The following is a 14,677-nucleotide window of genomic DNA, read 5'->3' as shown; positions in this document are numbered from 1 at the left end:
AGCACCAGTAAGAGGTAAGCAGCTAGCCTTGACCACAGCAGGCTCTGATGTCCCTGTGTTTCCCTGACCAGCTTTGACTGTCTTTTGAGCTCATGATTTGGGGCCTTACTATCTGTCCCTCTATACCTGGTCCTTTCGGCTACAAGACTCTCTTGCTTGCTGGAGTTTAGAACCACTAGCTTTGCTCAGGCCCCCTCCAGGAAGCCCTCCTTGCTTTCCACCTGGCTTTCCAGGCCAGTACACCCAGGTGTCCTCTTGGACTATGCCTTCTCCATCAGACCACAGGATGAGGCATCCTCTGGGGTTCCACTAGGTGGCAGGATCTTCTTGCTTTCCCTAGTCACCATGAACCTCAGTGTCTACACTATTTGTATTCTTCTATCCACACGGAAGCATTTGGAGCCAGAGTTGCCTGAAGAGTGCGTCAGTGACTGTCATCAGGGACCAGAGGCTGGGCTTCCCTACCTGAGGGTGCGGCCGGAGCTGTGGAGGAGGGTGCGCTGGGAGAGTGGAAGGGGCAGGCCGTCCTTGAGCCAGCTCACGTGAATGGGTGGGGATCCTTGGACAGGGCACACCATGGTCACCAGCTCTCCAGTCCTGCTCACCAGGGTCCCGGTGTCACCAGCTTGTTGCTTGATGGTGGGAGGAACTGGGGCGGTAGATTAAAAGTGTTGAGGGACTTGGAGGGAAGGCAGCACCCAGCCCTGACCTTATGCCACTGCCAGCCATTGTAGTTAGGATTTTGGAGTCTCGGCTATGCCCTGGAGAGATGAGGTCCACTGTCTTGGACCCAGATTCACCCAATCTTTTCATGGCTGAACCTTGGGAGGGGACGCTTGTGACTCTTACTAGAGAACAAGGCCTGAAGGCCCAGGGAGCCTGCAGAGTGGCTGTCATCAGGTCTTGACTGGAGGTTCCTGACTCTGCCCACTCATAATCCTGTAGGTTTTCCTACAAGGCACTGGGGCTCCCTGCATCTCCTCAGCCTCAGTTCCTCACCCAGTACATTCACCGTGTGTAGCCTGGCATCCTCCCCAGCTGGGTTGTGGGCCACACAGGTGTAGGCACCCGAGTCCGCTGTTCTTAGGCCCTTCAGCACCAGGGTACTGCCGTCCAGATAGAACCTGCATGGGGAGGGGTCACTGAGGGCAGGCACACACAGGCTGGCAGCTCTGGTGCCTCAGGTGGCACAGCCTGGCCTTACCGGAGGTGAGGTCCCACGTGCTGGTCCAACAGGCCACCGTCCTTCAGCCAGGTTATATCTGGTGGTGGCTGGCCTTCAGCCTCACAGTGCAGCCGAATCTCCTGTTTCTCCAACACATTGTGTTCTTGTGCCATGCCTGAGTCCTGGATCTGGGGAGGCACTGTGACACACACAGGCCATGGTGAGGGCCTGCCAGCAGCAAGGGTTGCTGGGGATGGGGCAAAGAGGGGGTCGTGTAGAGTACAGACGCACCTAGGACAGACACTACAAAGTCTTTGCGGGCCTCTGCCTGGGCGTTCTCAGCCACACAAGTGTAGGTACCGGCCTGGGCTGGCTGCAGGTGACTCAGCTGGAGGCGGCCACCTCGGGAGACCACTCCGTGTACCACGCTGCTCTCTGTGGAATGAAGCGAAGCCCTTGAGTCTTGTACTTCCTTCCTGTACTGACAGGGAAACTGAGGCACCAGTGGGTCCGAGGCACCTTCGTAGATTTCTACTGGCCTCGTTTCCCTTCTGCCGCTGTGAAAAGTTACCCAGACAAAGGCAGTGTAGAGGTCACAGGGGTCGTTAGGCCCACCATCCCAGGTGACAGTCCTTGAGAGGGAGCGGTGGCATCAGGAAGCAGCTGGTCACAGCCACAACAGAAAAAGAAGGAATGTGTGCACACCTGTGTTCAGCTAGCGTTCTCTAACTCAGGACCCAATCCCAGGGAAAAGTGTCATCCATTCTCTGGCTGGGTCTTTCCACACCAGGAAACACGCTTAAGACGGTCCCAGACAGACAGACAGACATGCCCTCAGCCAACGTGACCTAAACACTCCCACATGGATGCTCTCCCAGTGGTGACCTAAGGCTTTAGACAGTCCCAGACAGGCATGCCCACAGACAACATGACCTAGACACTCCCATATTGATGCTCTCTCAGTGGTGACCCGAGCCTAAGTCAAGTTAACAATTAAATTAACCTCTTTCCTTAACCCACCCGTGGCTGTTCTCCTTCTTACAGTCCTCCTTCCCTCCGGTTAGGGTCCCACACCTTCTACATGTATCTAGGTTGCTGATCAAGAGGAATCAGCCACTCAATGGCCCCACCCTTTGGGCTCCTGGGACTCCACTCAACATCTTGGAATGCTCCCTTGCACATCTGTCCTGAAGGTATTTCTAATCATATCAACCCTACCTCCACCCCACCTTGACCCCTGCCCAGCCTTCCAGAGCCACGTGCCTGGATCAGCCCCACCCTGTGTCCTACTTAGAGCTCGGGGGGAAAAAAAGGCGAGCACCGTGGTCCCTGTCTTCAAGAAGCATGAAATGTATCACAAAGACACAGTGCAGCCGAGGGCTGACAGCTGTACCACTCTCTCAGCGTCAGGGAGCTGGAGGATGGAAGGGACAGGGGAGGAGTAGGAGGGTACCAGAGAGGAGTGGGAGGGGCAGTAGGAGCTGGGAGGAGGAGCTAGGAGGAGGAGGAGCTAGGCTCCTCAATGGGGGCTGCTGGGACAAAGCTTGAGCAGAAGCCAGTCAGATGCAAGCAGACAAGACCACGAGACATTCCAGACAGGGAACAGCGTGCGTGAAGAACTAGAGGCCTGATAGAGGCTTTGATGCCAGGCTAACTCAAGGGTCCACACAGGAGAAACAAAAACACCCCCCACCCCAGAACCCTGAACACCCACAGACACCTGTACTTCAAGCTCACCGCAGCCTCGTCGCAACAGCCCAAGGCTGGTTAAGAAACGGTGCTACCTGTTCCATCCCAGCACGTGGGAGGCAGAGACGGGTAGCTATCTGTGAGGTTAAGGCCTGTCTAGTCTACATAGCAAGTGGCCCAATCAGCCTGGGTTACAAAGCCACATGAGGTATTATGTAAAGGAACAATGAAAAAAATAACTAAATTTATTTCTGAAAAAGACAGACTGATCCAGGCTGCCCAGTGAGCTTTCAAAGGTTCAGGCTAAATGGAGCGAGGCAGATGCAGAAGGTCACAGGATGACGTGACGCCATCTGAATGAATGCCCAGGGCAGGCATTTCATGGACACTGACGGTCTGTTGTGGGTGGGAAGTTGCGAGGCATGGGGGATGGCTAATGGCTATGGGGATTCTTTACTGGGCAATGAAGACATTGTAAAATTGGTTGTGGCAGTTGCTCCACTCCTTGGATACACTGAAAAGCCTTGAATGATACTCTTTAAATGGCTGGACTATATAGGTTGTAAATTGTAGCTCACTAAAGCTACAATGTGAAGAGTTGGGCAAAAGTCTACATGTGAATGGGGTGGGGGAACACATTGTCCAGCCACAGCCTGAGGTCTCCACAGCTGCCACTAACTCCTCAGTGATGAGCTGTCAGAATCTTCTGCCTGTGTACTAGAGGGACCCGTGGGCCTGAGACCAGCGTGGGCCTGAGACCAGCGGGAGTGGGAGGTAGAGGATGCTGCCCTCACCAGGAACTGGCAGGGGGCAGTGATGTCCAGCATGGCACAGCCTTGGTGGAGTGTGCCATAGGATTTACCAGCTGACAGGCTGAGGATCCACCGACTGACCCTAGCAGGGTGTAGCGGTCAAGGGTGAGGAGGAGAGCTAAGATGGAGTGACCCATGGTCAAGCAGGTGCAGAGCTGATTGACAGGGGAGGGGCAGCTTAGAGCAGCCCCAAGCCTGGGCATAGCCAGGCCTGAAGAGCCTCTCTCTTGTCTTCTGAGTGGAGGGGACAGACACCAGAGGACTCCAGCAGGAGTGGCTCCCGATACTGCATTCCAGTGACCAATAAAAGCAGTGAAGGGCAAAAGGGGGGTATGGCTGCCATCACAGAGCAGCCTAACTTGAGGGAGGAAGGGAGGGAAGGGGGGAGAGAGGGAGGGAGGGAGGGAGGAAAGGAAGGAGGAAGAGACAGACAGACAGAGACAGAGAGACAGAGAGAGAGCGACCCAGGCTCAGGTATTTGACACCCGCTCTCTCCCCCACCCCCCGCGCCCTCCCCTCCCCAAGTTAATAGCCTGGTCCCACTCCCTCTGCTTCCTCTCTGTGGTTAAAGCTGTGCTCTCTCTGCTTCCTGCTCCTAGCACCAGGCTTGCAGCTTGCTCTCCTCCCTCACTGGCGTGATGGGCTCTTCTCCCTCTGGAACCATCAGCCAAAGTCTGTTCCTTCTTCCTTAAGTCGCTATCGTCAGAGCCATGCAGAGTAACTGAGGCAGGCTGGCTCCCTGGGGCTCCGCCTCCCGTGCTAGGGTTTCGAGCATAAACCACCACATTCCACGAGCCCTCTGTCTTTGACAGGACCATTAATACCAAACAATTTCCTGGACTTCTATTGTGGCTCTACTGAATGAAGACCGACCTATTTTGCACTAAAATGGCTGGTAGGACATGGGTACTCACCCACGGGTAATCTGTCCTTCAGCCAAGTCACAGTGGGAGCAGGGATTCCGGACACATCACAAGCCAGGACTAGGGTCCGCCCAGCTACCTGGTTCACTGTCTCCCTCTCGGGCTTCTCAAATGTTGGAGGCACTGCGGGAAGATGGTAGGTTTCTGCACTCTTCCTTGTTCTCTAGTTCCTTCCTCTCGGGCAGGTTAGGGGTTTTTATTTTACACTCTATTGATGGAGGCAGGAGTTGCTTTATGCACAGATGGAGCTAGAAAGCCACCGCTGGGGCTGGTGAGATGGCTCAGTGGGTAAGAGCACCCGACTGCTCTTCCAAAGGTCCAGAGTTCAAATCCCAGCAACCACATGGTGGCTCATAACCATCCGTAACGAGATCTGATGCCCTCTTCTGGTATATCTGAAGACAGCTACAGTGTACTTACATATAATAATAAATAAATCTTAAAAAAAAAGAAAGCCACCGCTGACCCACTCAGCCTGAGGATGGGGAATGGACGCCCAGGGACCCACAGTCCTTTGGGATGGGTGTCTGATCGCCTCGATTTCTCTCAGCCCCATGCTGAGCTGCCAGGCACGTGCCTGGTGTCTCATCTATACAGTAGATTAGTGCGCAGTATGCCCAGTGAGCAGGTTCTGCTCTTCTGTGAAACTTGGCAGGCAGAGGAACAGAATTATCTCACTAAGTCCTCCCGAGCATGCCACAGAAAGAGTCCTATGTGGACTTTTTGTTGTTTTTGAGACAAGGTCTAAGTCTGGTCTCCAGATAGCTGTCTACCTAAGGGTGTAGCTTACATACCTTTAACTCACGATTCCCTACTTCCACCTCCTTCCCATGGGACTATAGGCATGCACCGGGCCCTGATTTTGTGCTATATCCTAACTTCCTTCTTGGTTTTGAAAACTCCAGATCTTGTGTACTTAGCCCTTGATGGTAGGACCTCATTCCTGGCAGCCCTGGGAGCTGCAGGGGTGACAGACAGAAGCTAGGAACTGGCCAGGTGGGGCAGGAACCCCAGAGCAGAGGTTCCAAGAATGTCCCTGCCTTAGGTCAGGAACGCCAGGAGAGAGCCCTGGTTCCTGGTTCCTATGGTTACTCACGCTTACCTGGAAGCTGTATATGAGGACATGACCACCACAGAGAAGGACCAGACCTACCAGCTAGCTCAGCCCTCCCTGTGTCTCACCCAGTTTCTGCCATAAGTCCTTTAGAAAGGTCTGTGCTGCCCCTCAGTGGTACCCTATTTCCTTGAATGAGCTCTGGCTATACAGGAGCATGGCCTCCTCTGCCTGTTGTCTGTCTGTCTGTCTGTCTGTCTGTCTGTCTGTCTCTCCTACTTGTGAATGTAAAATAACCTCTCTAAAACTCACCCTCTAGAGTCTGTGAATTTCATTCTTCAAATTCATGAGGCAAGTACCCTAAAGCTACTAGTTTGAGGTGGCTTCAGTGGCCATTAGGTTTTCTGGGACCCCAGCTCCCCCAGGATCAGCTCGCTTCCAAGTCATGAAAGGCTCTATTCTCAAAATGTTGAGGTCCAAACTCGTCCTGGCTTACCTTGGATGGCAAGGACAAAGGTCCGGATGGCCTCTCCAGCTGTATTGCTAACTTTGCAGCTGTACACACCCTTATCTGATGCCTGGACAGAGCACATGGTGTTAGTGTGTGGAATAGAGACTCCCCAGAGAGTCGCCTTGTCTGGGAAGCTATAGGGAGGTAGGACTGTTTGGCCTCTCTGAGGCCCTGGAAATGAGGGGAGCAGACTTGGCCCAGTATGCCCTGGTCTGCCCTTCACTGTGGGGCTGGAGCTGGGTCAGAAGATAGGAGTCCAGAGGAGGGGCACAGATTCATTCAACAAACACTTGGGAGCCTGACCTGCTCCAGTGTGGAAGGCCTCTGTTCAAGGTTACTGTGAGGCAGAGCAGAGCTGGAGTCCAAGCTCTTGGTTGCCCCAGGCCTTTCCCAGCTACTTTCGTGTGTGTGTGTGTGTGTGTGTGTGTGTGTGTATCTACTTGGGTTAAGGAGATGGCACCCCCACATCATCTTAGGTCCAGGCCTATGGGGTCAGGAAGCGTTGTGTCCATTGCCCAAGCTGCCCACAGTCACTGACCTGTGAGTCCAGGATCTCCAGTGTTTGTCCACCTTGTAGACCCTGAATCCGCTGCCCCAGGGCTAGGGGCTGCTGGTCCTTGAACCAGGTCACAGCTGGCTCTGGGAGTGAGTCTGTCTCGCAGCTTAGGATGGCTTTGTCCCCTGCTCTAACCTGGATAGCCTCCTGGGGGCCTCCAGGAGCCTGTTTAAAGCTGGGGGGAACTAAGGGTCGGAGAGCACAGTGAGTAGACACGATATCCTTGTCCATGTCACCCCCAAACCTCCCTGGTTTTGGTTCAGGGAGGCTCACCCGATCGAATGGTGGACCTGACCGTCTAGCTTAGTGCTGACCCAGGGTTGCTGGAAGAAGTGAACCCAGGCCAGCCTACCAGAGCCTACTATGGCAATGGGATCTGGTGCCTAGACATGGCAGGGAAGGTGCTGACCGCAAGGCTTTTTTTTCCCCTTCCCAGCATCTCCTGATTAGACACAGCCTTCTATGGGGTCCCTCAGCTCCTGGTACTCCTGTTCACTCTTGTAGGCATCCATACACAGCTGTGAGCTCTCAGGGCCTGGCACAGCTGTGTATATACAAATGAATGAATTTCCCCCAGGACTGAAAAGAACTTTCCAGAGAATCTTGACTTCTAACACTGCAGACTGGCTTTCCCCCAAGGGAATTTCAAGATGGAGAGTGCTGTCATAGGCTACAAGCCATGAATCTCTGACCTTCCTAGCCTAACTCTTAGGGTTCACCGGTGTTCTACCCCCTCAACTTGACTGGCACTAAAGCTTATGATGAGCTACATGGTAAGCCAAGAACTGCAATCTCTCCTCATCTTCATAGAGATTGTCACCTTACACACAGGGCATCTGGGGCTCAGAGAGGGGGAGACACTAGCCCAAGGTCTCAGAGCAAGCCTGTGCATCAAACCCTTGTGTATCCAACCCTCAAGACTAATTCACCCTCCTGGTGACTGTTTGTAAGCAGGATCCCTAGAGGAAGACAAAGGCTTCCCAGGGGCTGATGGGAAAAGTTGAAGGGAGCACAGGAGGGACAAGACATACCGAGAACGTTGAGCTGTACCATCTTTTGGTCTCGGCCTGCGGCGTTGAGGGCTTCACACAAGTAGGTCCCGGAGTCAGCTGGCTGTGCTCGTGCCAGCCGCAGAGTGTGGGTACCTGTGGGACAGCAGTCCCTGCACCAGCAGCCTCAGGGCCCCAAGCTACTCTCCATCCCCAGTCCTTTCAATGTGCATAGCCTGTCCCAGGTTTGAACATCTCAGACTCCCAGCCAAGCCTTGGACTGGGCACAGAGCCCCAGTTTACCAACCGGGGAGGAGGAAAGCCTCTTGTCCCAGGGAGAGAGGCTGGCCATCCTTGTACCATGTGACCTCAGGGTTTGGGTGAGCATAAACTTCACAGGGGAGGGAGACACTGCTGTTGAGGGTGGCGGTGAGCTGGCTGGTGGTCCAGTCTGAGATTTGTGGCGGTACTGGATGGAGACAAAATTGACAGTTACATGGGTGGAGAGCGCAGACCAGGGGGGACCACACCAAGGAACTGGCCCTAGGCTTTCAGAGCAAGCCCTGGTGCATCTCCACACAGACCTCGGAGAGCAAGCCTTATTAGGTAGAGCTGCTTTGCACAAGAGCGCAGGGTGGCTTAATCAGAGTAGTCTAGCCATTCTCCGAAAGCCACACAGCGAACAGTGGCAGAACCTAGATAGCTTTTGGGCTTCAGTTTGTGACTTTGAGGATTATCCAATCTATCCTCAAGGAACAGATATCTCCTCATCTGGGCTCATGGCAACACAGATGTCAACAGCAGACTCAGGGTGGTGAGACCCTATCACCCATGTTACCTCTTAGAGTAATTTTATAATCATAAAGCCAGCCCATCTTCCAGGGCCTGCTGGAAGGTGTTCTTTAGGCACATGTCAGGTACACAGTGAATGCTCAGTAATGATGATGTAAGGCCCTGGAAGAACATCCCCACCCCATGCCCAGGCCGTTCCTGGCTTAATTGGTCCAAACATGATTGAAGTCTCACAAATGTTCTTTGTCCTAAGATGTGACGTGGCCCACCCAGGCTGGGTGTCTGAACTCTGAGTATAGGTGCTAGGGAACCTCAGGGAGAGGCAAGGAACCCACAGAGGTCCCCTCTCAGCCATCTCACCTTGGACCTTGAGGGTAAAGAGTTTCTCTGCAGAGCCTGCCTGGTTCTCTGCAACACACATGTAGCTGGCGGCATCGGCTACCTCTGCAGTGGCAACCTGAGGGTACAGAAACCAGCCGTGATGCCAAGGCTGACAGCTCTGAGAGGATCCAGGGACTCCATAGTGAATCCCCACACTGCCAGAGAGCACGCCACCCCCATCCTGTCTCCCCACAGCAGACATGTGGGCTGCAGGTGCTCACAGTGACGGGCAGCAGTCCCTCTGAGGCCCATCTGGGGCTCTATGTGGTATCTTGGGAAGCAAGACTGATAATGGTTGGTTCTCTGTAACTAAGTGGACAAGAAGGCCATGGGGCGGGGGGGGTGCTGTGTTTATCTCTGGGGGAGTCTGTGAAGCTATGGTGTGGTGATCTAGATCCTGGTGGTCAGGAGCTTGCAAGGGGATGCCGCCCTGGCCCTGGGCTGGCCCTGGGTGTGGCACAAGTGCTCCTGATTTGCCAGGAGTGACTGATGCTTATGAGCACTGTATGACCAGCTGTACACCTCACAGATGCCATATGCTGTGAAGGTGACATCCCATACTCTAAGGGGCCTTTATGTGGCCCAGATGACACTGTCCCTTGGTTCCTAGTGCTTTTACTCTGAGAGGGATCTGTTCTCACCTTCAAGACCTGTCCCTCCTCTAGGACCTGCAGCCGTGGGCTGGGGGACACAGGCAGCCCATTCTGGAACCATGACACAGCAGGTGCTGGGTTCCCCAGGGCTGGGCACTCTAGGCTGACAGCACTGCTAGCGTTCACTGTCACCTCCTCTACCAGCTCCTGTGTGTCTCCCGGGATCACTGGTGGTGCTGGGTGCGAGGAGAGAAGGAGAAATGGTTTAGGTGTTGGGCTGGGGTGAACCCAAGTCAGTCCCAGATGCTGGCTGGGGTGTTCTTGTGCTCATCTCACGAAATCTCTCAGGACTGGAAGCAGCTAAGAAATTTGGGCTTCTGAGAGATTATGGTCTACTCAAAGTTACATATAAGACAGTGGCCATCTGGGACTTCAAAGCCACTTCACTTCTGCTTGGCTTCAAAGCCCAAGCTTGCAACCCTATTACAAACCTTCTGAGCCCAGAGGGATTGTGCCCCCGCCTCCCAGGGCCCTTCAGAAGGAGGCCTCTCTGGGACCAGAGCCTCCCTGTCCCTCCTCACCAGGGACACTCACTCAACACCAGTAGTTCGTAATGTAGCCAGTCCTCGCCCACCTCATTGGCAGCCTTGCAGGAGTACCTGCCCGCATCCTCTGCCTGCACAAGAGGCAGCTGCAGGATTCGGCCTCCTGCAAGGACACAGGACAGGGGCCTGAGCTCAGGGGAAGAGCCCTGAATTCAGAGCAAGGAAACTGTTTCTCTTCTGGAGGGCCCGAGACATCACCATTGCTCCCTGCCTGGTCTGGGAAGTGAAGAAATTTAGGTCAAGGAAAGATTACGTCCTTGCTCAGTTAAAGGCCAGGTCCCAGATGCAGGCTCAGTAGCATGAGTACTGTAAGTAGCCCATTTCACAGATGGAAAAATGAAGCTTCCAACAGGGTTAGCAATAGGGTGGAGTTGGCTAACTGGGCAAAGGTCAGAGAAGGCATTCTCAGAGGCAAGGTTAGCTTCTAGGACGGTGGCAGCAGGGGGGCAGGAGAGGAATTATGTGGGACCCTTTGTGACTAGGAGGCAGCCAAGAGCAGAACCTGGTCTATATGTAGGGCTACTGTGTGCTAAAGATTCCAGGTCGGGGAGTCACCAGCCAAGGCTGTGGATGTGGTTTGATCGAGGTCAGAAACAGGGTCTCTCGACATGCAGAGCTATGCAGGGGAGGCTAAGGCCACAGTGGAGCTCAGGTGAGGTCTGGGCTGGATTTGTGACGAGGATCTATAGTGAACTCAACCTTAACATGCTCAGGGTTGGTAGCAGGGTCAGAGGCCAGCAGTGGGTGTGATCCATGCTAACATGAGAGCCAAGTCAGTAGCTGGGGTCAGGGATTAACTGATAGCTGGGATCAGCTTGTGTTTGGAACCTGCATTAGGGATCTCCCCAGGGCTGAGCCCCAGGATATGAGTCTGGGGTCCCGGTCTGAGGTCAGCAGGAGGTTAGAGGTCAGTCCAGGAATTTCCAATATGGACAACCTCCACATGCACGGCATCTTCTCATCAGAGACTGTTGTAACTGACTTCCTGTCCCCAGCCCAGCTTCAGGGCTGAGCCTGGCAGGCCACCATGCAGATGCTGAGCCAGGGCACCCTCCTGCCCCGGGAGCTACTGCAGCCTGAACAGCAACAGTCTGTGGTGGGGGCGGGACAGGCAAAGGGAAGCCAGGCATCTCTAAGCCTCAGTCCAGGGCCTTCCATTTCAAAGCCATTCATAAAAGATATCTCGAAATAAGGTCCACTTAAACAATTGATAAAACCTCTAATAAGGAAATATTTTAAATGGTAAAATGAAAGTAGAAAAATTTTGTAATCTGTAAACTATGAAGATAGCATTAGACCTCAAAAGCCAGAGAGAAGATCTTGCATGGGATCGTAACTGGCCAGAGGTCAATTTTGAAGTGTTTTCCGTCTGAAGCTGTCCATATTATTTTTTGATACAGGGTCTCTCACTGGCTTGTTTTTTTTTTTTTTTTTTTTTTTTTATGAGTTGAGTGACTGTCCAGTGAGCCCCAGGGATCTGCCTGCCTCTGCCTCTGCCTCTGCCTCTGCCTCCTCTGCCTCTGCCTCTGCCTCTGCCTCTGCCTCTGCCTCTGCCTCTGCCTCTGCCTCTGCCTCTGCCTCTGCCTCTGCCTCTGCCTCTGCCTCTGCCTCTGCCTCTGCCTCTGCCTCTGCCTCTTCCTCTGCAGTGCTGGGATTATGGCATGTACTGGCACTCCTGGCTTTTCCATGAGTCTGAGGATTAACTTGAGTTCCTGCTTGGCTGGCAGGTACTTTAGGGGCTCAGCCTCTAATCCCCATTGCTGTCCTGCCTCAGAATCTTTACATAAAGAGATCCACCTCTCCCTAGAGCAGCAGTTCTCCACCTTTCCCATGCTGTGACCCTTTAATACAGTTCCTCCTGTTGTGACCCTAAGCAAAATGTTATTTTGTTGCTACTTCATAACTGTAATTTTGCTACTGTTATGAATCATAATGTAAATATCTTAGATGCAGGGTATCTGATATGTGACCCACAAGGGGCTATGAGCCACAGGTTGAAAACCGCCGCCCTAGAGAATCACACCATTTTCTGAGCATTCGAGGTCAATGGAGATCCTGAAGTCCAGATATGGGCTCTGGCCTGGGCTGGAAAGCTCATTTTAAAAGCTAGGCACAGAAAACAACCCCATGCAATCGTTATCCTCTGTTTGCAAGTTTCAGGGATGCTCTGGGGTGGTCACCTTTCAAGCAGCATCCACCTACCTTGCAGTACCGAGACCCCATCAGCAGCTGACAGGGGCTGACCCTCCCTGTACCACGTGAGCTCTGGTGGTGGAATGGCATTGGTATCGCAGTACAGGTAAGCTGGGTTGTTCTCCACAATCTCTCTGTACTCTGTCACCCTGCCCTGGGCCTCCTCCTCATGGGGCAGGGGCTCAAAGCCTGCATCAACATCGCCCATCTTCTGGAACATAGGGGGCACTGCACGGAGGAAGACCAAGCCATTAGGAATACAATATAGGGTTAAGGGTGCTCACCACTACTGCCAAACTGCCCAGGAGGCACTGCCACACCCTGCCACACAAGCCGCTCCCTGTAGTCAGGCCAAGACATCTCTTCGTTCCCCTAGGGACTGCCTGCGAAGCTGCCACATGAGCTTCAGGAAAAGCCACTTGTTCTGTGGACCTCACATCTAACTGGCCTCAGAGAAGACCAGGGGCACACCTGTCACCCTAGCACTTAGAGGCTGAGGCAAGAGGACCACAATGCCAGGCCAGCCTGGGTTACAGGAAGACTTTGGCTCAAAGACTTTTGCTCAGAAGAACAAAATGAAATAAGATAACAATGACTTTGTAACATGGAGAGCTTCTTGAAGGGAGTTAGGCTGTTGCCAGGGCTAGCCTGCATTTGCTCGTCTGTACTCAGAGGCACAAAGCTCTTTGTAGTTAAGACCTGAAGGGGCCCAAGGCCCCTTTAGTCAGATCACCTGTACCTTTCGCTTTTTCTTTCTTTGAGACAGGGTTTTACTGTGTAACCCCAACCGGCCTCAAACTCTCGGAGATCCACTTGTCTTTGCCTCGGGGTGCTGGGATTAAAGGCATGTGCCACCAGGCCTGGCTTAGAATACCTGCATTTTGCAAAGGACAAAACCAAGGCCCACAGGTCATACAGCTCAGCTGTGGTGGTTTGAATAGGCTTGGCCCCATAGACTCCTGTGTTTGCATGCTTGGCCCATAGGGAGTAGCACTGTTAGGAGGTGTGGCCTTTTTGGAGGAAATGTGTCTCTGGGGGCAGGCAGGCTTTGAGGTCTCACATATAAGCTCAAGTTAGGCCTAATGTAGGACACAGTTCCCTCCGCTGCCTTTGGATCAAGCTCCTTTAGAGAAGGAGCACCCTGCACTCCATCTCCAGCACCACGCCTGCCTGGACACGGCCATATCTCGCCACGATGATAATGGACTGAACTTCTGAACCTATAAACCAGCTCCAATTAAATGTTATCCTTATAAAAGTTGCTGTGGTCATGGTGTCTCTTCACAGCAATAGAACAGGCACTAAGACAGCAGCGATGACAGAGAGAGGTGGTTGAGGGCCACATGTGACAGAGGAGAAAGGGTGCATTCTTGTCAGGTCACTACCAAGTACTGTGTGGCAAAACCTGTCCTTCCTTCATTTGACTTGACCTCTAGCCTCCCTGTTTCCTTTCCTGTGTCCCTCTCAGCCTCTCTGCCTCCCTGTCTCCCAGCCTCCCTTCCTCCCTTGCAGCCTCCCTACCTCCCAGCCTCCTAGCCTCCCTTGAAGCCTCCCTGCCTCCTTTGCAGCCTCCCTGCCTCCCTTGCAGCCTCCCTGCCTCCCTTGCAGCTTTCCAGCCTCCCTTGCAGCCTTCCAGCCTCTCTTCCAGCCTCCCTACCTCCCAGTCTCCCTTGCAGCCTCCCAGCTTCCCTCCCTGCCTCTCCTCAGCCCCCTTGGACCCTCTCTAGCTTTTCTTTCTCTCTGCCTTTTCTGCCTGCCTCCTGGCCACTTAATCCTGATTTGAGGCTGGAGCTACCATCTTCTGAAACGCATTCCTCAGTCACAGAAAATAGAACCATTCCTCATCTGAGATGTTGAGACAGATGGTCTGTGGAGAATGCTTATGTGGAGTAGAGGGCTCCTGGTGCCCAGCTAATGTCCCTGCCCTGTGTCACACCCTTCTACTTGGAGGCAGCATCCTGTCTTGGGCCACTGGTTGCTGTCACCCAGCCCACCCTACAGTAGTACCACACGCACCTTGGATGAGAACATTGAAGTCCTGGTCGTCCTCGCCAGCCACATTGGTGGCCACACACAGGTATCGGCCAGAGTCAGAGACCTGTGTGGGTTGGATCTGGAGCAGCCGCCCCTCCCCCAGGACACTGAGCCGGTGGCTGGGGGTCACAGGCTGAGGGACAAGATGAAAAATCAAAATTATCTGTTTATTTGCTTTGAGATAGGGTCTCATGTAGCCCAGGCTGACTTCAAACTCACTAGGTAGCCAAGGATGACCTTGAACTCTTGACCCTCCTACATCAAGTTTTCTAAGTGCAGGTATTACAAGTATGTCCTACCAGACACCCTACTCTATATTTTAATAAATAAAAATCAGACCATAATGTAAAGTGATGGGATTGTCTATGACTCCATCAAAC

General features: G+C 53.3%; 1 protein-coding gene across 5 annotated transcripts in view; it reads right to left on the bottom strand.

Annotated features, from left to right (window-relative positions):
- The window catches only part of Hmcn2 (hemicentin 2), a 146,484-nt gene that overhangs the window by 39,317 nt on the left and 92,490 nt on the right, over positions 1–14,677 (bottom strand). For all 5 annotated transcript variants that reach the window (XR_003953689.1, XM_006498503.4, XM_006498501.4 and 2 more), the window contains 14 exons: positions 14,280–14,430; positions 12,273–12,491; positions 10,060–10,173; positions 9,514–9,701; positions 8,852–8,948; positions 8,007–8,168; positions 7,742–7,855; positions 6,693–6,895; positions 6,140–6,221; positions 4,581–4,712; positions 1,457–1,600; positions 1,205–1,364; positions 1,000–1,124; positions 466–649 (listed from right to left, as the gene is read on the bottom strand). Coding sequence is in view for 4 of the 5 variants with exons in the window: in XM_006498503.4 (XP_006498566.1) it covers positions 466–649; positions 1,000–1,124; positions 1,205–1,364; positions 1,457–1,600; positions 4,581–4,712; positions 6,140–6,221; positions 6,693–6,895; positions 7,742–7,855; positions 8,007–8,168; positions 8,852–8,948; positions 9,514–9,701; positions 10,060–10,173; positions 12,273–12,491; positions 14,280–14,430 (2,075 nt within the window). In the remaining variant the exon portion in view is untranslated. The remainder of the gene's footprint in view (positions 1–465; positions 650–999; positions 1,125–1,204; positions 1,365–1,456; positions 1,601–4,580; positions 4,713–6,139; positions 6,222–6,692; positions 6,896–7,741; positions 7,856–8,006; positions 8,169–8,851; positions 8,949–9,513; positions 9,702–10,059; positions 10,174–12,272; positions 12,492–14,279; positions 14,431–14,677) is intronic.

The sequence above is a fragment of the Mus musculus genome, chromosome 2, assembly GCF_000001635.26.
Source record: "Mus musculus strain C57BL/6J chromosome 2, GRCm38.p6 C57BL/6J".
Lineage (NCBI taxonomy): Eukaryota > Metazoa > Chordata > Mammalia > Rodentia > Muridae > Mus > Mus musculus.
This window is presented reverse-complemented; position numbering and strand designations above follow the sequence as displayed.